Source organism: Strix uralensis, chromosome 1, assembly GCF_047716275.1.
Source record: "Strix uralensis isolate ZFMK-TIS-50842 chromosome 1, bStrUra1, whole genome shotgun sequence".
NCBI classification, from domain to species: Eukaryota; Metazoa; Chordata; class Aves; order Strigiformes; family Strigidae; genus Strix; species Strix uralensis.
Window position 1 is genome coordinate 128,372,595 of NC_133972.1, and position 24,852 is coordinate 128,397,446.

The 24,852-nt window shown below is 39.8% G+C and overlaps 1 protein-coding gene across 1 annotated transcript in view; it reads right to left on the reverse strand.

Annotated features, from left to right (window-relative positions):
- Positions 1–501: 501 nt before the first annotated feature.
- Positions 502–24,852, reverse strand: part of LOC141948307 (ethanolaminephosphotransferase 1-like) — a 56,150-nt gene continuing 31,799 nt past the window's right edge. Inside the window, exons 6-10 of the mRNA XM_074880590.1 lie at positions 19,052–19,160; positions 8,681–8,729; positions 6,287–6,467; positions 2,202–2,384; positions 502–1,049 (exon numbers count right to left, since the gene is read on the reverse strand). Coding sequence (XP_074736691.1) covers positions 984–1,049; positions 2,202–2,384; positions 6,287–6,467; positions 8,681–8,729; positions 19,052–19,160 — 588 coding nt within the window. The 3' untranslated portion in view covers positions 502–983. The remainder of the gene's footprint in view (positions 1,050–2,201; positions 2,385–6,286; positions 6,468–8,680; positions 8,730–19,051; positions 19,161–24,852) is intronic.

Here is a 24,852-nt window from a genome sequence, read left to right on the forward strand (position 1 = left end):
TACATATATTATAGGCGAAGTGAGCAGTTTACATCTGCATGCAAACATGTAATGTTTAAAGAAAGCTTTTCTTGCCTCTTGTCATTATCGAAAACCACAATAATTTGTTTCAAGCACAGGCAAATAATTATTTGCTTAGCATTTTGCACTCTAAATAAGGTTTGACTAACTAGTTTTGCAGTGAAATAAGAGAATCTTCAAAGGTTTGTGGCCAAATTTATTCTCAGCTGGTTACTTTTGTAGGGTATATTGTTTGTTGCTACCGAAATATCAACAATGTGCTTGTTACTGTCTAGAAAATAAGTATAAAGGCCAGCTGCGTCTGTATGGAGCCTGCATTTCTGACAGATACAGGTCAGCTGAGATTCATCTTAATGCTGGGAAAAAAACTTCATGTTTCAAAAACACTCTACTGTACCCATAGCTTTCTGAGCTCATTCTCTTTTCTTCACGCATTCATTCGAGGTGAGGAAAAGGCTGAATGTGCGTAAGCACTTCAGGAGGTTGTATGGAAGAAATGAGTTGTGAGAAAATAAATATGGAAAATGAAGCAGGCACAGATGTCTGAGTGGGAAGGACATACAGGGAGGGTTTGCACTGCCAGGGTCCCACTGGTGACTAGGCTGGGCAAAGTCAGTAGTGGTTATAAATCATCAAGGATCTCATGTAACCCGGCATGGATTTATCCAGGATTTTGGACACAGTGGCAAGGAGGAGGAAGACAAAAGCTTCAGAGAGTAGTGACATGGCATTAGTAAAGTGAATATTAGCAGCAGAATAACTTGGTAAACACTTCTCTGCTGGACGGGAATCTTCCTCTGAGATGAAGCATCTTGCTGCATAGCTCATTGTCGCAGTGGTTCGGATATCTGGACTATTCTATTCTTTGGTTATTTTAATCAGATTAATTCCAACTATTTATCACATCAGAAGAGTTGCGAATCTCCACGTCAAGCGTTACAGTCTGATCGTAGTGCAGGTGTTCACTCTTGGACACGTTTCTTCAGGGAGAAGATGTAAATGTTTAAGTGCTCACTCAGCTGCCTCCCCTAAAGAGAAGTCACGAAGATTAGCAAACAGTCTTGCATGTGCTTCACAGTTCACTGTCTCTTCTCCCAGTCAGAGGGGGAGGGACCCAACCACAGTCCTCAGGTACATGGGGACCTACAAGTATTCAAGCAAGAGAGCTGTGGTCTTTACGTTCCTCTTGCAGCACACTGATGGGAAGTTAAGTCACTACAGACCAGATTCACAGATGACATAAACTGTGATGGACCTGGGCCCTCTTGAACAATTGTGAATTTTGACCAGGTATTTCCACTCTGACCTCCACCGACTGGCCCATATCAATGCTGGGGTAAAATCTACTACAATGCCAACATCTGCTGACAAAAGGTCTCTTCCAAACGCAGGAAGAAACATCCTTACATCCCAATAGTGTATCTTAAATAAAAGAATGCTGACCAAATCCCTGTGAAATGAGATCTTTGCCATGCAGAATGTTTTACCTGAAAGCAAACCCCCATTAAGACACTTTTCTAAGGATTGTTTGACAATGCTCTTTAGAAGAAGGGGCATTAAATAAGGATAAATGAATTTAATTCAGATGACAATAAATGACAAAACTGATATCTAGCAGACACAGAAATGTGCTGGTAAGACTGAATGAACTAGAAAACATTCATGTCTCCAGCTTGGGAGATGTTAATAGAGGGCCAAGAAAATATTAGAAATTGGGACAGCTATTTTGCTTGCTGATTCAAAGTAAAGTTAACCTCATTTTGTGAATTCTATTCATTTCACTTTGCATATTACCTTCCTAATTTTTTTCAGTCAAGTAACCTCAGGAAGAAGAAAGGGAAAAAGGGTGGAAGGATTTGTGCCACGTGGGTCAACTGATACATAAAACCAGTCCATAAATATTCTGATTGTGATGGGTTTAAAGCCAAAACCAGTCAGCTACACTGAAATAATTCAAGTCAGTGAAGTTGCTGCATGTGCGAAAAGGCACTGCCTGTAGTAAACTGACTTTTTTTTTAAACTGTAGACTAAATAAAACAACACACAAACAAAAAAGTAACTGAACATTCAGACTCCCAGACACTGCCTCAACTAGATGGTGTAGAAACTGTTCCCAGGCCCCATCTTCCTCCCCGCCCCAGCGCAGCTCTCCCGTGGCTGCTTTGGAGGCACCTACTCACCACGCAGACCCCGTAGTGCACGTGGGCAGCCGTGACCAGTGCAGTGAACACGGCAAGCACCACTTCTTCTGTCCAGCCCAGCAGCCCGGAGATGGCTGCATAGACCACCAATGCCAGTGGGAAGAGGAACCAGTGGAAAAGCTCCGGCTGGGTGCTGCTCATCTGGCAGATGATCACCTTGCACTGTTGGAGCAAAAAGTGCCAGGTGAGAAGTGCTGGGTCAGCCCAAGGGTCTAGGCAAAAGTACAGCCATTTTCTCTGTGGGTTGCTTTTGATGAGGGGAAAACAAGGCTAGAGTTCAAAATGGGGCTTGTTTCTGATGAGAAGGCTACTATAGATACACCTTTGTGCCTCATTGTCTGTGAGTCTTAAAGGACTTTATTACAATTAATTTAAAATACACGCTTCTTTTCTGGAGACAGTGTTTTGACACATTTTGTTCTATAAACTGAAGCACATCTTCACAAAAGGGTAGTTTGTTTGACACTTCATGCTTTCACACAGGCTCGTAAAGTTGTGATCCCAAATCAAATGTGCCACCACTTAATTACTGGGACCACGTACTGGTATTTTAATCACACAACATGACAGAAATATATTCTGGTTCACTGTATAGAAGGGAGGGAAGGTAATATATGCCACTTCTAAATCCTGTTTTTCTTTTCTAGCACTCCTTCGTGTAGTAAAACACCATTTTCTTGGCTTGATCATGGCAGTGGACTCCCTGGAGATGTAGCTGGGGGCCCAGAGAAAGGCATCCCACTCAGAATGGCAGAAAAAAATGAATATATGGTGCATGGTTTAACTGAAAGCAATTAGCTTAATTTGACCGAGTTCTTGAAATGTGTTGAGATGAACTCACTTGAAGTTCAGATTTTTAAAACCAGTTAAGCACACCTAAGTGTTTTACCTGATTTAGACTCCCTAAGAAATGTGTCTCATATACACCATGCCCTTTACAAAAAAAAAAAGGAATTTAGGCACATCTGAAATATTTTATCGATTTAAGTTTCACTCAAAATTTAAATGTGGTTAAAAATAGATTTTATGTATCCTGAAAGAAGAATGAAAAATTCATTCCCTGTGCAGTGCCTGAAACCTATGACAGCAGCAATAGGAGTCTGACCACAGGGAAAAAAATACTGGCTTTACTGTCTGTGCTGTGGAAGCTGAAGAATGCAAAAATAAACCATGAAAAAATAATTAACTTTCAATAATGCAAGAAGTAAGCTTTTGTACCTAATGTAAATACTTTTGCTTACAATGCATTATCAGTATTGATTATGAATTTTTTGAATAACACTACTTTTATGAGGCCTTTGGGAATCATTCCAGAGGGTATCAGAAATTGCTGAAGCAATCTATATGCTATAATTTTTCTGGCTGAATAATTACACCTGTCCAGAGGTTGGATTTCACATTGTTTTAAACCATTATTATACCACATTAACTACGGTACTCAATTTTTCATAAAGATTGCTTATTAATATTTGGAGCAATTCACCTTCAGTGTATCATCACAGGACTGCAAAATGGACTATGCTCTGCGCTCCTCCCTCAATTCCTTATTCCCCCTGGTCCTGAAGCACTGACTCACACTACAAGTGAGGCAAAAACAGCATTAGGAGATGAAAGCGCTGGAGTCTGGAGAGGCAGACTGGAAAGAAAAGGTAAGGCTATGGGACTACGCCCTGTCCTTTTCCATCCCTCTCGCCTACACCTTGCAACGCTACCCTGGCCCCGCTGCATTTAAACCTCTAGCAGCTGTGGTTTGTGCCCCAAGGTAGGTCCTTAGCATCCTCTCTCTTACCGTCTCCCCTGCGAGGTTCCTCATGAAGCATATCCTGAGTCTGAGCTGCCCCTGCTTGTCAGCCAGCCACTATGTCAGTCCCTGCACTCCTGCTATGGTGATGGCTGAAGGTGCTCTCCGTGGGACCTACCCATTCCGTCCCCTCCTCCTGGACTCAAACACGTGCCTCTAAGGGCTTCCGAAGTGGGAGCTGTTACAGTTGTGCTCTGTGGTGATTTGCCCAGACCTGGATATTTCTGAGAGATGCCCTACAAGCAAATCTCAAAGCAAGGTTTGAGCTTCTTGGTAAGAGGGGTGGCCAACCCACAGGCAGTCCCGCTGTCAGCCCTGGGGACTGGGGAGAGAAGTCCTCTTCTCATGGATAAGCAGCTTTACTTTTTTAGGCCTTGGAGGCCATCTGTACTTAGTTTAGCCAAAAATTATGGAAATGGTCTGTCTTTCTGCCTGCTTCCAGGAGGCCCTCACCTTCCCTACTTGTCCTGAAATTGCACAGCTACAAGGCCAGGTCTGAGATCAAACGTCTAGCCCAAGGGATCTGCTGAGCAACTAAAGATGTTGTCAAAGACATGAGAAGTTCAAAATACGGGCAGGTAGAGAAACATGGGTTGCAGTTTGTGGTCTACAGAACAAATAATGGAAACCCAGTGTGTCACTATCATGGAGAAGAAAAGCATTGCTATGACAAGCCTTACTCTGATGCTGGAGGAATTGTGTGTGTATAAGGGACCAGAGGAGGTGAAAGGAAATACAGGCTTGTTTTTCACTTTTAAAATGTTATAAATTCCAACTAACGCCCATACATTTTTAATGCTTGCTTTTAAAATGTTAATAATTCCCACTAACATGCATACATTTTTAATTCAGGCGAACCTCTAACACCGCAGTAGATGTTTCACTAAAATCAAAAACAAGGCCTGAAGAATATGCATTGCACTCAATGTCTAATGAACTGCAGTCTACAAAGAAACTTCTGGTTTGCCTTACTATTATTTTTCTGCAAGCATCCTGCCACAATTGCTCTCAGTTGGTTAAGACGTATATGCAGAACCTGCCATTTGCCAAACTCTGAAAGCACTTTTCCCCACCAATATGAAATAATTATATTTCTCATTTAGGAATCTACATTGTTCTCTTAAGAAAAGGGGGTAGATTAGATAATGAAAAATGCATACAATAAACTTTATACATCTGAAAATAACTTCTGTGAGGTTAAGTCCTTAAGATGGAATTTTTTGGTTTGTGCCCCTCAGAAATGTACATTCATAGGATACATCTAACAAACATTATAATTTCTTTTGTGTTCCTGAATACAAATTTATAGCAGGATTATGCTTTCTCTTTTAAAATCCCACATTTTCAAAGATCTCTCTCATAATGCAAGACACTTCAAGACTTTCTCTTTTTAAATTGGACGAAGTCTTGCTCACTGACACGATTTCAGATGGTGTTGGAGACTATCTTTCTAAAATGACAATTGGCACTATTCTTTAGGGTAATTTAGCATTAACTCGAGGAACACCTTTCTTCTTGGCTGCAGCTCCCTTGCCCCCCTCCTGGCAAGAAAAGAGGTAAATGGCCTCCTCCAGAGGAGAAAACCCTGGATTAACAGCAGTGCTCAGCATTACTGTCTGGCTGCCCACGTTGTTACTTCACCAAGGTTTATGTTGCCTCATAGGCATTAAAAGGGGGAAATTGGTTACAATGATGTGGTATAGGAGAAACTAATCTGTGAGAAAAGAGCTATCACAAGGCTCCAGCATCTCTTCACTTCTTTCCCTAAAAAACACTGTTAGTGATACAGCCTTATTCTGAATAGTGAAGGGAAAATGTAGGATCAGCTGAACTGCAGGATACAGGAATGCATGTACCACGCTAATGGGCACAACAGCAGGGGAAGGCTACAACCCCCCTACTCTTGCTGGTAAATCTGTGCCTGTGTTGAGCTTTCTTTTACTTTAGACAAGTCCCCAGTTCTGCCTATGTGTTGGGGAATATCTGTTCTATTTCTGGAAATAAGGCCTCCCCAGGGCTGTTGGCAAAACCCTGGAAAAAAAGAACCCTCATAATATTATGCTGTGATAGGGTAGATATTGCATACTGTAAGTGTCCCTAGTCCAGACAACTGCTGTCATGTATTTTCATATGAGAGAGGATAACACTGAGGTAGAACAGCAGTGTGCTTCTGCTTTTAACTACAGTTTCTGTTCCCTTCTGTTTATTCACATAAAAATAGAAAGCTATCTCTAAATACTACTACTACCACAAACATACTTACAATAACGTTTGAGAAAGCAACCCCAACCATCCATAAAAACAATCTTGGTTGCTTTGCTAATATGTTGCCCGGAGATAAAACCACCCAGACTGTAAGAAGAATGAACAGCAACAGAGGTGACACAAGAGGTAGGAGTCCTTCATACAAAGAATCATTCTTCAGTGTTTTCTTTAAATGTGCTCTGTAAATAAATACAATTATTTTATGCAGTAAGAAAATGTATCCATTCTATTTCCACACAGTAACTTCAAACTCTAGCCTAAACTCAGCCTAAGAATTATCTTGCAACACAACTACCTGTGCAAATGTGCTAGATACCTAGACGTTTTACGAGAAATTGTAGGATACCCAAGTAACATTTATTTCTGGGATAAAAATACATAGTTTTATTCACATAGCTCCTGGTCAGCTTCACCAGCTCATCATTACACACAAAGGGAGCTGCAGTAGCTCCATTGTTGTAGTCGTCATCCAAATGCACAGCATGCAGGCTTGCTGTGAATTCAAAACACTTATTTTTTAGAGGATGAAACTTCTGACATGAGGCATGAAATGACTTCAGCCAATCCGCCCCACATTTTCAGTGGCAACACAGTCACGCACATGGCTGGCAGGTGTTGCTGTTGTTTAGGTCTAGAGGTGATGGTGCTAGACAATCCTGTACCATTGCCAAAGTACAGCCTAAAGAGGAGGCTTTTTTTGCTAATTAGAGTACAGGAAATTTAATGATGCAGTGTGTTCTCTTGGATATTTTATGCTGTCTTTTAAAGGCAGTACTATTAAAGGTAGTAAATGACTGAATTTTACATCAGCTAGGCAAAAGGTAACTGTAAGATCAATAGCTTTTGCATCTATCTTGCATCTTTCTCACTCAGGCAAAACTCAGAGGTTATAAAAGGAGTAGGAGGTTTAATTTACTAAAGTTCACTACCATTAAACCATTAAGCTAGCAAATACTAGTGGAGGAAGGCAGCATTAATAAAACACACCAATAGTTCAGAAGAGTAATCCTGTGTTTGAAGTGTACTGGGAAATGTCCTGTCTAAAATCTCTGAACATCTGTACTTATAGAAACAGCTAGACAAAAATCCAACACATACCTTTCTCATTCCAAAAAATAATATTCTTTTGATAAAATAACAACTGAGAACAGGCAGCAGGATGAAGAAAGAGAAGAGATGATTGGAAAACTCAAATCCCTCATCACCAAATAGCTTGTGTGTGCATCCATCAAGAAAACCTGACTGGATGTTTAAATTTACTGTGCTCTTCTGTTCAGAGGAATGATAAACCCACCGGAAGGCTTGAGAGAAACTATGTTGAATGATGACTTGAAAAGGAAAACACTAAACAAAAGTCCTGACATGAGAGGAAGGAAAGCAAAAACTAGATGTTCATCAGGGTAAATGCTGCTCCTGCCAGGGACTGACATGCCCAAATATGCTGTCCTCCTTCTCCCAGTCTTTCCCGAACCAGAGTCCCTTGCACCACTGGTCCCAGGCCCCTCCTGCTGCTGCTCCCAGCACCCTGCCCCAAAGCTCAGCCTTTCTGCAGCTCCTCAGCCTTTCCTGCTCCACATCTCCTGACCCTCCACTCTTCCTGTCCCAAACTCAGGGGTATTCATGCTTTTATTAGTGACACTGGGTACTATGACATGAAAAGGGGCTGTGTAGGAGCAATGCATTATTGTCTTATAGTGTCTCCAAAAATTTAAATGTTAATACTAATTTCCACTGATTCCTGATGACAGGAAATGACAGTCCCTCCTCCAGGACACTTAGGACCTGAGAGACCTGACATGACAGATGAGTGAAATGAGCTAGCAAATACTAGTGGAGGAAGGCAGCATTAATAAAAATAGCCTGTTGGAGTATAAACTAGCTGTATATAAAATTCCTTGGTGCAGCAAGCCAGCTCTTAGATGTAATCACAGCTTGCCACCTGCCTAGCTTGTATCTGATGGCAATTATCTGCAGACTTCATACAGAGGAGAGTTTTACAGAGGATCTGAAAGACAATAAAGTACTTCATGGAGTGCAAGATGATCGGCTACAGAATTTTACCTAGCGCAAATAGAAGTTACAAATCACATTTGACTGCAAATAAAATGCAGTGTTTGTAACTACAGAGTTTTCATCAGTTTACTGTGCAGGACCAGTGTGAGACTGCCTGGAGAATGGCAAGTGAAAGAAAAAGAAGAGAAGTTATAAATATGGAAAATAAACCAGTCAGATTCTGAAAATTGGCCAGAATTACTACATTATCAGGACAACATCTGGCTGAAAGAAGCTAGGCTACTTCAAGCATTACATTTATTTCTCAAGTGAGGAAACCATTTAAATAAACAGAATTAAACGTGAGTGGATAGAATTTATTTAACGTTAATTAACTTACCTGCGAATGTTGTATAGTGTTTGTGGAAATGAAAGAAATAAACTGAAGCCTGGAAGAGAAAAAGATTCATATGTAATGATACACAGTCCTGCTACACTGGTGACCTCAGAGTTTTCTCATATGATAATAGAGCTAGCATGCTATTTTCAAAATGATTCAGTATTCCTGTACTCATTACAGGATATGAACTGAGTTTGGAGGCTTTAGGCAATAATAAAACCTTCCTCATATTTCCAGAAGTTATCTGCTAGAAACAGTTGCTGATACAGATTTTCTTGTGTAATGCGTGACAAGACAGAAAGATTTTTTAAAATTCAGATGTAGTTAGAAGGTAGGATCAGTTATTTGTCATAATTATTAATTAATAATATCATTGTCCAATCAATGATTGTCCTCTGCTTGACCCAAGAAAGATCACAGCCCCATTTTGCATGAGCTGTTCTCTGTTTATGTAGAAAAAAACCAAGTCTGACACCAAAAGCCTTCCCATGGAATATATAAAGACAATTAACCCCAAACAGAGCTGCCCACATTACTGGGAAATAACAGGTTTATAGTTCAATATACTAAGGTTCAACTAATGATCTGCTTTGCTGATACAATAGCTGAAATGAATCAATTTTCATGACATGGCCATCATTTGAACGAGTGAGGGTTTTTTACTATTTTTTTTTAATACAGCTGGGACTTTTCTGGAGCTCAGCCTTAACCCACAAAGGACCGGGAATTTTCCTTTGCTAACGCTGTGTCTATCTGCGTTGCTGCTGGTATTACCAACACAGCTGCCCGCAGTCCTAGAGATGCCTGAAGACCCAGTTGTACCCTGTCTAACACCCACATCCAAAATATGTTGGTCCATCCAAGGGCCAAAGAAGACCTCCAGCAAGAACTGGAAGTCTGAGGTTTAAACAAAAAAGCCACAGTATCAGTCAGCCTAAGCGGGTGAAAATATACGTAAGTCTTTTTAAATCTGTTTCCCTGCAGAGCTCTTTGGTTTGTTTTTTCTTCCCCCCCCATATTCTGTGTATCAAGGGTTTTTCTCTGGTCTGTTTGCTGCTTGGAGATTGCTCTGGATAACATATTTCTGCTCGGCTTTTATAAGGCATAAGGATTGGTTCTGGTGCACTAAATTAATATGTCATTCCTATTTTGTTATGGGCAAGAAAAGCACTCTGATGTGGCAAACTTACCTTAAAAAAACTCTCATTTAAGAAACACAGTGTACTGTTTGTACAGAAAAGTAGCAAAGTTTAATCTCATTATTAGAAATAAGGAAAAATAAGAATGAATAGAGGAAAGAACTGATTTCAGATGACTTCGTACTGGGGCTAATGTGGCATAGCAGAATCTTGAGAAATGTCAGTGTTTACCGTTCAGGCCTCATCAAAGACATACCCAAGTGTTTAGCACACTCTGGCCACAGTGGCAACTCAAGGGAAGGAAAACTTAAAAAAGCAAGAACAGTGGAGATCTTGTCGGAAAACAGAAGAAATATAAAGGGATGCAATACATAATCTACTTCTCCAATCTTTCTGGTTATCTTTTAAAGAGGAGAAAACAAAGAATTGGAAAAAAAATAATATCCAGCCTGTAAATAATTTCAGGTATTGCATTTTTACATGTTTACTTCCTGGTTTTGCTTTTTAAAACAAGTAAGATACAGAGCTCTGCTTCTTTACCATGGCAGAAATTCCATATCAGACAGCTAAAGGATGTGAAATTGAAGTAATATACACCAAGTATTCTGTAAATATATTTCTAAAATTCACAAGCTCAGTGGCTTCAGAGTGATCTGTGTTTAACGTGCACTCTGGTTGGCTATGTTTTCTATTAGGCAGGGAGGGCTAGTTCAATAAAACCTTGAGTTACGTACAGCAGTTCCAACATCTGTATCACATTAGAGCAGACATGAGACAAAACACTGACTCTTGAGGTTAAATCTAAATTTCCTGCTGCAATCCTGAAGTTTGATTTGTTAGGAGAAAAGCAACTGAGAGGAACAGAAATAGAGACCAGAACTAGAAATAGAATTCAAAGAGCAATGGTTGCCAACAATTTGTTATTTTTATGAAGTGCCATTTTAGTTAGAAATAACACACTGACCACAAACAATCCCCCAGCTAGCTAAAAGCCACTTTCCGAATGGGGCAGTTACACCAGTTACTCCTCTGTATTTTTATACGTCTTTGCTTTTAGCAGAGAGCTGAGGATGCAGTAGGGAAAGCAAAGGGTGTTCCCCTGTTTCTTATGGGATTTTCAAAATTCCATCATTTCCTACAACATGTTGCTTTCCCATCTTTTTTTAGCTAAGGAGGCCTGGCTTGGGGGCTGCTTTTGGTACTCATTAAGTCTGCTTTTTAATTGGCATTAAGGATCCCTTTGTGCCCAGAAGCTAAACTGCTGCTTCCGCATTGTTGCCATTCTCTGCTGGTCTGGGGAACAAAAGGTGCAGCCTGGAAAGCAAACCCACTGCTGTCTTTCTGGCCCTCAGCCACTCAGGCACTGCCCCAGTGATGATGATTGAGCTTGGTTTTTTTAATGTCCTAAAAGCACAGATTTTATTTTAAAAATCATTTCAAAAACACAAGTTTAGTGTATTAGATATTTTTAACACATTACAGAAAACAGAACTCATCAAGTGTTTATTAGAAGTATGACAACTCTTCCAGTATTTTTTAATTTCTGCTTTAATATTTTCCCCCATTTTCCAGCTGGTTTAAATTCTGAGACCCAACTGTAAGAAAACAGGCCTGTATTAAAGGCAGAAATACTAAAGCACAGATGGGTGGCACAGTTACACACAGGGAATTCTTGTGTCATGCTGGGCTTAATGTATCAAGACCAAATCCTCAGATTTAGGTACAATCCTATGGTCAGTCCTCTGCCTTGCACTATCTTGACTGCCTTTTCAGAGAAAGAAGCATTTGCAAAGCTCTTTATCAGGCATTATTTTGTCCATAAAACCAACCAACCAAACAAAAACCAATGTATTAAAGAATTCAGGATTAGAGATGTGTCAGAAATAAAGGTATATCTTGTTTTTCAAATATATATATAAAAACCATATATATATATATAAACACAGAGATACACAGGGATCAAAAAGATAATTCCATCAATTCTAGTTACAACTTTAGATTTCACTTGGTGCTTTCAAATTCAGTTCCAAAACTCTAAGATGTTCCCTGTGTCATATTGCTGAGTGAATTAAAAAAAAAAAAAAAAAAAAAAACAAAACCAAAAGCTGGAACACGATGGATACCATAGTACATTTGTCCCCTGTGTTAGTCTAGACTAACAGTAATATATTTAAGTTTAGTTACATGAGGACATCTTAAACCATGCCCTAAAGACTACTGAGGGCTTGCTGACAGCCAGGTTACGCTTCTGTGACAGTGCGCAGTTACTTTGTGTGGCTGCTGTACCTGAGTTAATTTAGGCATTTCTGCAAAATACAGACTTGCTCATTGTAGAGAAAGAGCGGATATGGCCAGAAACAAACTGCTGACACTACTGTCAGTTCTAGAAAACGCTATTTCAGTAACCAACAGAAGAGCGCCACGCTGGTGGTCAAAGGTAGAAAGCCTACCGCAAGCAACCAGGTTCCTGAATACCCCAAACTTCACAGACTATAAACACCACCAAATAAAGAAGCAACTCCAAGCAGATAGTCAAAACACCTAAACCACTATTTTTAAACAAATTACACTGCTTCAAAGGAAGGACAACATTTATCTTAGCTGTTTATCTTCTCCACACCTTTGCTATCATAAATCGTGTTTGTTGGTACATTCCTGACAAGTGAACCATCCTTAAACTGTCCTAAGAAAAGCACTGAAATATTATTTATCAAGAATTGGCTCTTCCTGATAGTTGAAAGTTCAACAATAAGACAGTGCAATACAAGGGTGTAATTTTAGGTGAACACTGCACTGGAAACTGTGGGAATTCATTCAGGAAAGTACCCTTCCATCCCTGCTATGCTTCACCAAAAAAAAGACTTCCTAGAGCATTCCTCCCATTTGGGAGGCACTGAAGGGGTCTGTGCAGACCTTCTCCTGGGCATATTGCAGAAGTTGAGCTCAGTAAAAAACAACTCTTTAATGGCAGGCAGTTGTAGTTGCATTTCACCCTACCACTGAAATACTATCAGCCTCCTCTCTTGTTCTTCACTGGCCACACCTCCACATGGCCTTCTTCAGTATACTGCTTGGCCTTTCAACCTCTAGGTTAATAATTCATAGTCAATGCTTGGTTTAAAGAAATGGGATGTTATCATTTACCTTTCTTAGCCACCAAACAAAAAATTAAGATTAAAAGTATTTAGGTCTCAATATTAGCTTGGAAAAATCTTTAATTACTTTTTCCATGTTTTTTTCCAAATTTCTTTCACATTTAATGCAGCTAGACACGTGAAAATATCTTACCACGCTGAATGTTTGGCACACTGATCAGTGCCTGGAAGCAAGCTGCATCAGAAGGAGAACATTTAGAAGCACTTGTAACTGAAACAGCAGCTTTTTATGGAACAGTGTGATTTTCTCAGGCATGTCTTGAGAAGACAACTCTTTTAATTGGCTGTGCAAACAGATAATTGCATATAAAGCTGTCCACTAACTACAAAATTACATTTATTATTATATAAAATGGCAAACTTAGAAACACTTAGTAATTGAAAAAAAAAGCTTAGAAAATGAGTATATAATTTTCAGACTCATTTGAACCTGTAAAGTCTGAATATATTAAGCAATTTAAGGACAGATGAAAAATACACCCAAACAGACCTACACAGTATAAAATTATTTTACAGGGACTAAGAGCACAGTGTAAACATGAGCACTGTCTTCACGCACAAAGTTGATGTATGTTTTGGATGTTTAGCATCTAAGACACTTCTTGAGTATAAAGATTGTAAAGGGACACATTTATCATGCTTGTTGATTTTATAGCTTATTTTCAATGTCTAAAGAAGTACACACTGCATATATCTCTCTTGAACTAAGCTGTAAGCTACCAATTAGCATTTGGAGCGATTTAGTACAGACTGAGAAATTAGTTTATGGATGTAGATGCTTCTTTGATCTAGTCCTGTTCACACAGCATGTACACATCATTCTCTTTTTCTGGGCACAGCAAGAATTGAACACAAGAGAAACGGTGCCTTTATATGAAAAGCCCAGGCTGGCTTCCAGAAGGACTCCGCCAGGTGAGCTCCCTTGTTTGACTTTCTTCTGGGGCTCCCACCACCCATGAAATGACTCCTCACCACTAACACCACCAAATCCATTCCCACTTGTAATTAGCATCCCATGACACTGCTCTGCCTCTGGCCTTCAGCACTCTGGTTTTCTGGGTTATTGTTCTGACTGGTTCAGATGAGTTACTCCAAACATGAACTCAACTGCTTTTCATATATATATCTCAAGTGACAGGTGAGTATTTCACACCCTTTACTTCAATGAAGTCTCGTACAATCTGTCACAACAATGCTTTAATAAATGTTAAATTGGTGACAGACATGTAGAAGCCAACTCATGTTAACCACACTGTTCAAACAAGGCTAGTCAAAGCCTGTCGGAGCAGTGGCATTTTGAAAACAGATCACTTAATGTTTAATCATTGACCTATCCATCAGTAAGGCAGAACCATCAGCCACTTTCCAATGGGAACTATAGGAAATCACTACAGAATGACTTACCCGTATGAGGCAGAAACAATTTATAATTTGACCATGGCCTCCTAATCATTTTCCGACACTGAAAAAAGGGCAGGCTGCTGTATAATTACCCACTGCAAGGACTTCTGTGTCCTCCTTTGATGCACAGGATATAGGACACAGTGTAAGGACAAGACACCGTTTCAGATGGGTAACTGTGCTTTCCCATTGTGACAGAATTCAAATACTTAGCATGTTTCAAATGTTGTGGCTTGGTCTCATCATTATTTTTTTGCTGCTATTATGTTTTCATTTATGTATTTATTCCTCATTTTATATACTTAAGTAGCTTAGAGGAGGAGTGAACCTCAAGGAACACACACTGCAAAAGTCAGCACAGAGCCCAATCCAATACACATCACAGGAAAAAATTCTGAATGCTTTGGCCCCATCTCTAAAAGAAAGTTCAAGTTTCAGAACTCTGACAGATGTTAGTACTCCATTCACATTTCATGTTCAAACTGTACTTTGAAAATTTGTCTCAGCTTTGACAGAGGCTTCAGTAGCCAGATCTGGGCACTGTTGACCTGATAAAGCGGACTCAAATGTGCTACCATGTCTGGATTACAGAACTGTCTGCCCCATGTGCCACGCACTGAAGGACAACATACGTACTCCATGCTTTAGTAGTCCTTTAACCACAATGCCTGTTCTTGTGGTTGCAATTAATATTGTGGAGAAGCAGGAATTTTTCTGTGCATCCAGGAGTCATTTTTCCAACCTGGCTTCCTAAGGAATGAAGCTGATGTGATAACACTTTGCTTGTTTGTGTGCATCCCACCACAACTTCTGAGCCCTCTGGTCAATTCTGAACAAATTTAATAAACTGAAAGAAATTTCCAGTAAGTTGCATGGAAATGATCAGTCAGGTAGAGGAAAAAAGACATATAAATGTCTCCAGTGAGGAGAAGATTGCAGCCTGAACTCAAATTTTATTAGACATTATAAAATCTGTCTCATTGAGATCAAGTATGAATGTCCCAAGAATGGGAAATGCTTCACTCAGAACATACACCTCTTATAGGTCATTTAATTGCAATGTGAGACAGAAACCTTCATCAATTAGTAATGCTGCTCTCTGAACTACTGATGATTACCTGTCAGTGCAAATCTTCTTCTGAAGTCTATAGCATCATTTGTGGTACTAGACTTTATGTGGGGAATTGACTGTTTTAAAATGCTTATTTGTAAATATTTTATATTGCTCTCAACCTGATAGCACAGTGACAGGGAATGCTAGGCTAGGATACCCTGGAGGGGAGAAAATAAATGATAGCTCTCACCCCAGCACTGCCCTTTGAAGGGATCCTACTTAGCCAGATAATGCTATGGCACAATTGTGGTTAAATCCCAAGAGAGGTTTCAAAGTGTCATCCACAGGAGCCTTGCTGAGAGCAGAAGTAATTAGTTCCAACTGAGGACACAGGCACATAACTTTAGAAAGGTCTAGCTGCTGTCATGCTAGGAGAGAAAAGGTATTTCCGTCTAGCAGACAGGATAACACACTCTGGAAACAGGAGAATGGCCTTCTTCATTTTGTTTGGTGTGCAGCTAGGTGTGTTTTGGATGTGCAAGATGGACTTGCATTCACTGACTATGAAAATTACAGGTTTCTGTTTGCTGGGTAGCTGAAAAATTCCCATAAAATACTATGCAGAAGTTTCTCTGCTTCACAGGGCAGTCCTCTGAGGTCACTGTTCAGCAGTCTGAGGCTTGGCCTTCCTACAGGTGTTCACAGCGTGCTAGACAGTTGCCAGGGACATACGTAAAGCTCTCTCTTGGGAGGCTTTCCTAGAACATCTTATCTAAACACTGGTATTGCTCCACTTTTATGTATATCTTTGTGTGTTCTGGCACCTGATAAAAATTCCATTATTCTCAGTGAGTGAGTATCACCTGGTGAAACCACAGCTTCCTCTGAGGAGGTGCTTTTGCAGAGTTCATTCTTAGGTTATATGTCGGCTGTTTTTTTTTTTCTTTTTTCCCCCCAGAAATTCCAAGAAAGACATCTGAAAAACTCCACTCTCTTGCATCTTGTTTGGATTTTTTCCCACTACAGAAGGTACTAGCTAAAGCCCAGCTGTTCTCAGAGAAGTAACGGCTCAGCAGCTGAACTGTTGTGTATAGAACAGTAAAAGCACAAAACGAATGCCAAATATTGATGGAGCAGCTACAGGTTCATCGTTAGAAGGACCACTAGTGACTACTAAATGCCATCAGATGGTTAAGGACAGCCAGTTATGGTTTAATGACTCCTCCTGGAGTCCTGGGAAACTAACTCGTAAAAAGCATCAGAGGCCCACTATATCGCTTTGTTTCTTAACTAGCCACAAAGGCATTTAACTGAGCATGCCAGAGAGTGGGCTCGCTGATACAAATAGATCTGCTGAGCAAGACACACTTGTGGCAGCCTTTCTAAGGGAGAGAATAATTTAATCTTCCTGGCTGTTCGGCCCTTGGTGTAGGTTAGACCGATACTTTTTCTGCAGTCACAGTGGGGTCCTGCAATTTACTGCAAGCTTCTTAAAACTTTATAGATCTATATTCACTGCACACAGGCTATCCAATGATAACCCCCTTAATCATTACTGGTGAGCTGAGATTCAAACCTGTGGTGAAATGGCAGTGCTTCCTGGAGCAGCATGATTCCCGGTGGAAGGATTCTACTTTTTTAATATTTAAATTTAGTGTCTGTTTTTAAGAGATTTACTAAGCACTGTGACAATTTTGTAATATAGATTCAACCAAGATCACTTCTTGCATACTTTAAACCCATATTTAACTACAATTAAGCTGCAATAGTTGCTCTGTTAATGGCATTGTGGATAGTGTGCAAGAGACAATGTTTTTAAAGAAATCTTTTGGCTCTTACTTATATCTACTGTGCTTGGGACAATGATGGAAGAAATACTCAATTCTCTGCTCACAGATCCATTCATGCAAGTGTACCACATGAGACAGAAGCAGTAGTTCTTTCTAATGTTAATGGCATAGTCCATCAAACCTTGCTTTGCAGATGTTTTTGGTAAAGTATGAAAAAGGATGCTCACTTCTGCAGATCTGATGACGTTGACATTCTTCCCTACCACAAACCTTCCTAAGATGCTGAACCGTTTGAATTACACCTTCATCCATGGCTTCCCAAGCGCAAGAGAAGCCATCAGTGTACTCACTGACCAGGCTGTCATGTGCCTTAGTGACGGGAAAAAAAGCAGCGATGTGTGCAGCACAGAACGAGCGTGTTCAATGGACTAGCCCATGCTAGCACCTAACACCAACGGAGGCCTAACCTGATGCTTCTGGGCGAGACAGCATCCACTTCTCCTGGCCCTGTGGTGCTCCTCCAAGAGCACAAATCACTCCCTAGCCCTCAGCACCCTGCCAGCCACCAGAGGGCATGTCGTAGCTACACCTCTCTCAAGCTGAGTAATTCGTTGACTACTGAAAAGGCAAGCACTGTTTTTTTCCCCTTCCTTTCTTTCTTTTCCTCCGAGTGCCTAAACTAGGCCTGACAAGAAGATGACTCTATAATCTGAGTCACACATGGTCAGTTTTATACTCTGGGTAAAGCATAAGGACTGTTAAAACCATGTCCTTGTCCATGCTGCTCATTAGAAAGCACAGCCTGATTGCAGGGTCCTTTCCAATCTGGGAATTCTGGGAAGCACTGCTGAAGCTAGGGACAGGACCTGCTGAAGACCTCACCATGGGAAAGGGTGGTGAGAGCACGTGTCAATGCAGTGGACTCAAAGGTGCCCCCCTAAAATGCTCAGATGCCTCCTAGTTAGAGTTGGTGTTGGGTGAGCACCTACATTCAAGTCCTACATTTGGCTCAAGGGCTGAAGATGTTTCTTAGGATATAAGTCTAGACTGTTTGTGTCAAACAGGTTTTTTTAGTGTCCTCTTCTCATCACTTGCATGCTCATATAAAAATCCCTAAAATTTATATACTAATTTCTTCACCTTCCAAGCAACACATCAAAGCCATTTTTCATACACATTTTTAGCTAAGACTACCATGTTTTTAACTCATTAAAATGTAAGTGCTCTTGTTCCCAGTCCAGCTATAGCAGTTGAAAAATGTTGATGCTTTTTTCAAACTACACTGACAGTATCAAATAATGAGCAAATAGGCTATTGCTGTGTATGAAAAATGCATCACTTCTTTCCGGAAAGTAATTCTAAAGAAGATCTTAGAAACCAGCTGGCTCTTTTTCAGGTTTACAGTTGTGCCTTCTGTCCCTTTACTCCTCCTATCCATAATGTTTTGGAGCACAGTGTGCTGCAGGCCAAAACATTAAACTTATAAAATATGTAAAAATGTGAACAACATTTTACCTAAGTGACACGAGGAGTTCCTGAGACTTTGAGAGCCAGCCAGCCAGCCAGCACACAGCGCTGAACTGTACGTGCATATAAGAAACATTTTCTGTATTATTTGTGTACCATAGATAGTAATTCTGTAATTCATGTTTCCAAGATTACCTACTTTTTTAAAGTTTTCCAGTATTAGCCCTTTTAATCAGTTCTATTCATGGGGTTTTTTGGACTAACCAACACTTACAAAGGGAAAAAGAAATATGAAGGAAATATAAGAAATATCTAATCAAAATAATTTAAAAGTAGTACAGTTCTGCATGGATCTAGACACTTACCTATAAGCAACATTACTAATGCATCTGTAATGTAATAACCAAACAGGAAAGGCTTCTGCCAGACTTCCACACCAACAGCACCGGTGAGCAGATATGCTGCTATTAATACCTATAGAAAAAGGATGACATATTTTCAATCCTTTACTTCTAAAGGCACAGAATTTCACTTATCATCTAACACAAATGCAAGAATAAAAAAAAAAATCTGTTGTTTTCCTTCATCTCCACTTTATAAGACCTTATGCTGCCATCCCAAAAAAATTACTTCTAGACAGTGAAGCAGCTTCCAGGATCACCAACAAAATTATTAGCAATGTGTGAAATACAGTAAGAAACTTTCCTGCTAATGTGTGCATCTGTTTGCATGTGGCAAGTATTACTAACACACCCTTTCAAAACACCCAATTCCTAAATCACTTCTTAAAGCCAGGTCTCCCCACTGCAAATGCACTTTCTTGTATTTGCATACAGACTTCAGAATTAGCAATGTGGCTATTTTTGCAGCTCAGTCCCCTGAACTGATCATATCAGAATAACTGAGAGGGGAAAAAAGTCACCTGAAATAATAAAAAAATACAATTGAATATGAAGAAATAAAAAGAAGGGGAGGGCAGCTGAAGTCTTCCCCGATTTTTAATTTGTTTGACAGATAGCATCATTACAGGACACAAAAAGAAACAAGCAGTCAAACTTCATTAGGAGTCAAACACAAGACTCCATGAGTCACTTAACATGTTGAAGTGCCACCAGTTTCAGTAGTGATGTAAATGTAGCTTCTACTCTCTTGTCAGAGTTAATTCAGCGACCCAGCTGAGGTCAGAATTCTTAATGCAATCAAAACCCTACAGCTCCTATAGCTATAACGTTCATACCCATTGTACTGCTTGCAGCAGCACTGCCTACTGACAGTTTATGGCATAAATTGTTGAAGTTTTACCATTTTCAATGTGTAACATGATAGTGCAGTTAGAAGACTGCATATTCATCTATTTATTTCCAGGTAACGTTCAGTAACCTTTATATTTTTCATTCAATACAGTTTCTCACTCTGGGATGACAAATATTTTCCAGCTTTACCTGTATGATAGATTTTACTACTTTTTCGTTAGCTTTTTTAAATATTAATTTTTTACTGTTTTTTTTTTCATTTTTAACATCAATAAATACATTTCCAGCCTTCTATTAAATTAAAGGTACACTGAAAATCTCTTTTTTAGATAACAGGCTGTTTAAGATTAGTAGCCGAACACTAATGTTGCTTAAACTCCCTATTACATGTAGTTATCACTGTATTTGGCTTCACTTACTTCTCTGTTTCTAAATTCAAGATTCTTGCCCTATCAGTATGTAGCTCTTTAAGAGTTTTTCTTGAATGTGGCAGTGCAGAATTGGATGTTTGAATTGCCTCTGCAAGAACAAGCAGCACACCAGATCTGCAATGGAGAAGAGCAGGCACTAGTATCAGAGTTACATCTTGGGCCATTGAAGACAGTGAGTCAAGTTTTGGTCTAAAGGAAGAACGTGTATAACGGGTTTTGCAATCAACTACAACAGAACTAACAGTTGGCTTTCTGAAGAAATTGCATTATGTTATCCGTAAGACATGACGGATGGACTCCTGGACCCATCAAAGTTGATGGCAAAACTCCAACTGGCTTTGGTGGAGCCTGAATTTACCCTCACACATTGAATTCTGAACAGACTTTTTTGGCAAGTGATAAAAGAGGAACTTCAGTATTATCCGTTATTACAGTCAGTACTTTTGGCAGTGCAGTCCTGAGTATCACTGTCAGATGTCAGCACACCTCTAAGAACAGGAGTGTTGATGCAATGGGCTCTCTCGGGGGAATCCCCTGCCCTGGGATTTGGTGATGCAGCACTCACAGGTTGAGATTCCCTCTTATTTAACAGATGTGGTGTATAAAAAAAAACAAACCTTGGCTGCAAATTTTTGATGTGGAGTTTTTCAAGGACTCTTAACTTTGACTTCACTGAGGCAGTCTCAAAGACCTCCTTTAGAAAGCTGGACGGATAAGAAAATGGCTGTGTCCCTTGAGCTAAGCTATATTAGCAAAAACTGAAGATTGTCAAAATTATTAGACAAAAGCTAAGTATGTTAATCAGCTGTATAAACGTTTTTTAAAGGTACCGCTGGTAAAAAAAATAAAGACATAAAACAGTGCTCCTAAGTGCAACTGAGTAATTCTACATAAGAAAAGATGGCCAGGTTTTTTACTCATCTCTCCGGCATTGATTGGCTTTAGTACTTTTCAGATATAAATGTAGCCTTTAGCAAGTAAAAATAATTGCAACCTTTTGTAAAATGATAAGTCCAAATTAAATAATACAAGTAAGGACTATATAGCAAGTTAGTGTCAGATGTATACATTCTTGGATTCCAACTCACTGCAGCATCTGACCAGGGAAATTTTTGGCTTGCCAATGCCTTATCTATGAGGAGGAGAAGTACTTACACAGGCAAAAACCTGGAAATACATGATGTTAATTTGTAGGCCCTTTGATATGGCTGAACAGCAGGACAGCTGGCTTCTGAGCAGTGGCTCCCTATCTTGTCACAATTTTGTAAATCACAGCAACAGTCACCTTTATCCCTCTGTAAAATCAGAATACTTCTTTAATGTGGCATTGGGAAAATTCTACATAACCATAAGGCCATGTAACTCCTCAAAATCTCCTACCTTCTAGCCTTTTAACTGTTCTCTAAAACACCTGATTTTTAAAATCACCACCTTTTTCATGTCTTTCTACTACTGCGGGTATAAGTTTTGTCACCAAAATATTCCAGATTGTGTGTGTGCGTACATACATATTTTTTCTCCCTAATGATTTACCATTTCTGTTTTACACACAGGCACATTGAACATGCTGTATGATGTACTACACAGGAAAGAAAAAAAATCAAACATTTTCTCATCTTTTTAAAAGATATTCTGGCTATGCTTTTTAAGTCTTTATGATTCCACAAAAAATGACATTAATTTTACTGTAATATTAAATTTCACCAGCATTTTCCAATAGCATTAATTGTTCATGTGTTGAAATATTTTCCATTAATACAGTGCTCTGTATCACTGAACATCTAGAGAGCAAATCATTTAAAATACAAGGCTACTTTTTTCCTCTGAAAATAAATGTGACACTTGCCTAAAAAAGGAAGAACTAACAATTTCCTACAAGTGACTTCAACAGGAGTTAGCTTTAGCGTGGTGTGTAATTTTTCCATTTAAATATTATCTCAGTATTTTTTCTTTCAATGAATAAAGGTGGCAAATTTAGCCTCTAAAAATAGTTTTTATGTATCTTAAAAAGGTGATTTTGCATTTAGACATGCAGTATGTGATAGGTAAACAGCTAAAGGCACATGGAAGATTAATTAACCAAGAAATGGTTGAGTAGAATCATAATCAAATGGTTAAGAATGAAGCAATCTGCTGCAGAAAGAGCCTGTGCACCGCAGGTTCTTCTGTTTGAATTTCACATGGATACACTGTGGGGTTTCCCTCAGATAACCGAGTACCGAGTTTGGTTTCCAGCTGTGTCAGGAGGCCGCTGGAAGCAAACACCATGGCCTGGCCAGCACTGCTTCCACAACACTATCAGTTCTTTTACTTCAACAATTCCAGTGTGCTCCTACCTTTGGAACTAAATAATAATCAGTATTATTTCTTCACAAGAAAGGCTATGCTTTCCACGTTAAATTAGAAAAACTCTGAAAGTCACTATCTTTTTAAGTAAAAGAAAAAAGATTCTGAATCCTGATAACATGGCCAAAGAACGACACATTTGCATCTCCATTTTTCTTTTTAATAGAGACTTTTTTTTTGCCTCTCAGAAGAGATAGAAGCTTTTTAAAGATGTGATGTGCGCTTGCATTGCTTGGGATTTCTCTGCCAGTTGCTGGAACACTGGCTGCCACAGTACTTCCCAGGAAAAGGCTATATGAAACATTTCCGCATGAGTTTTGTAAACTGCATGTCTAAAGAAAACCTGGTATATGGCATTCAAAAAACCCCTTCCCCTGTTTTGACTGAAAGGAAGGAGAAAAGTAAGTTCTACAATGTTTCAGTTGCTACCTGCCTCATATAGTTCATTTATTCTGAGTTTCAAGGCAGGCAGAGTGTTCTCCCTGAGAATCTAGGAGGGACCATGCAAAGCTGTGGGGCAGAACCAGCTGGGAAAGCATCTCAAACCAAAAACCTGGGGCTTATGGTCCAAGCACCCATGTCTTCAGGCAAGATTGTATATAGGACTTCTGGTCATCCCGTCCTTACAAGGCTAGGGCAGGGCCAGAGGGAGCTGCCTGTTGCCTTTCACATTTGCTGCTTGTGCTTTTTTCCAGCTTCCCCTCGGCTGGGGAGAGTGAAGGGAAGGGGCGTGGAATTGTCTGGGTCACTTCAGCTCTCACACAGCTCTTATTGTCACTTCTAAACTTTTATTTAAGAGTATAAAGGGTACCTCCCTGTTACACTTCAGGCAGCACCGATGTAAGCAGAGGTATCACCACATCATATTAAGGGAAAATGAACATTTTGTTCTCCTACTATGAACTGCAGCGGCTTACGAAAAGCAACAGGAGTATTAGGGAAGTACTTCATTAGAGGAATATTAAAATTTTCAGGAGAAAAAAAATAGTTTTTTAAACAATCCAGAGGAGGTTTGTGAAAAATTAGTATATGGCAGGAAATCTTTCTCAGGAAAGTGTTGTCTTTTTTTTTTTTTTCTCCAAGAAACTTAATTTGCAGGTATTAGCTTTCTTTGGTTGGGCTTGAGACAAGATGTATCCAAGAACATCGCAAAGGTTTCTTTTTTAGTCTCTTCTTCAGCCCATGACTTTTGGGGGTTTGTGCTTATTTGAAAGTGTAAGAAAATTGTCTAGGTGACACAGTATAAAGAGCCTCCTCTCCCTGCATCTTCTTCTGCCCACAGAGGAGTCAGCAGGAGATAGCTCTTTGTGCTGGAGGGAGGAGAGAGGGGAAGAGTTTTCACTTGTAGACACCTCCTCCTTGATCCATAAACATAACAGTCCTCTGACCAAGCATCTCTCAGACACATTAACAGCCATTTTTCAAGTTTACACACCGCAGTTTCCTATAAATGGCTGTCTGCTGTAATCAAAGCTAATTGGAGTGCCAATTACAGCCCAGCTAGCGTAATTAGGTTACCAATTCTGATGAGTCATCAAGTCACAGAAAAATGTGATCTGCATAAATTCCACAAATTTCTCTATTTATAATGAGGTATTTTTTCATGAGGAACAGCAGCTCTTTTTATACCACAGTTAACCCAGAGCCAGTGAGCGGGCTGTCTGTGTTTATATACAGTGGAGCTGACTCAGCAGCAGTGTTCTGGGAGCTACATACCAGTTAAGCTTTCATTAAGGTCATTAGTTATCTATTTGCACACTTATAATAATTACTGTATTTCCTGAGCTTTGTGGTGATAACGAAGTACAAAGTTCCTGCCTACCGTCAAATTTAAAAGCAGAAGCAGGGGACTAGACCACCTGAATATCTGACATGCCAATGCAATAGCATCATGTTGTCGGTGAAATTATTGAAGACAGAGCAGAGAGGCACATTCGTGCAGCAATCCAGCTAGGAATGTCACGGAGGAAATAGCGAACTAAATGCTGGGAATCAACCTGAAAGCAGTCTGCGAGTGCTTCCGCACTCTCTGCCTCTGAATGGGACTGTGGGAATATCTGGCAGAAAAGTGGTGGGAAAAAAAACAGCAAGGGGAACATTACCTTTCTTGCTCATCATCAGCCATTTGCTAATATC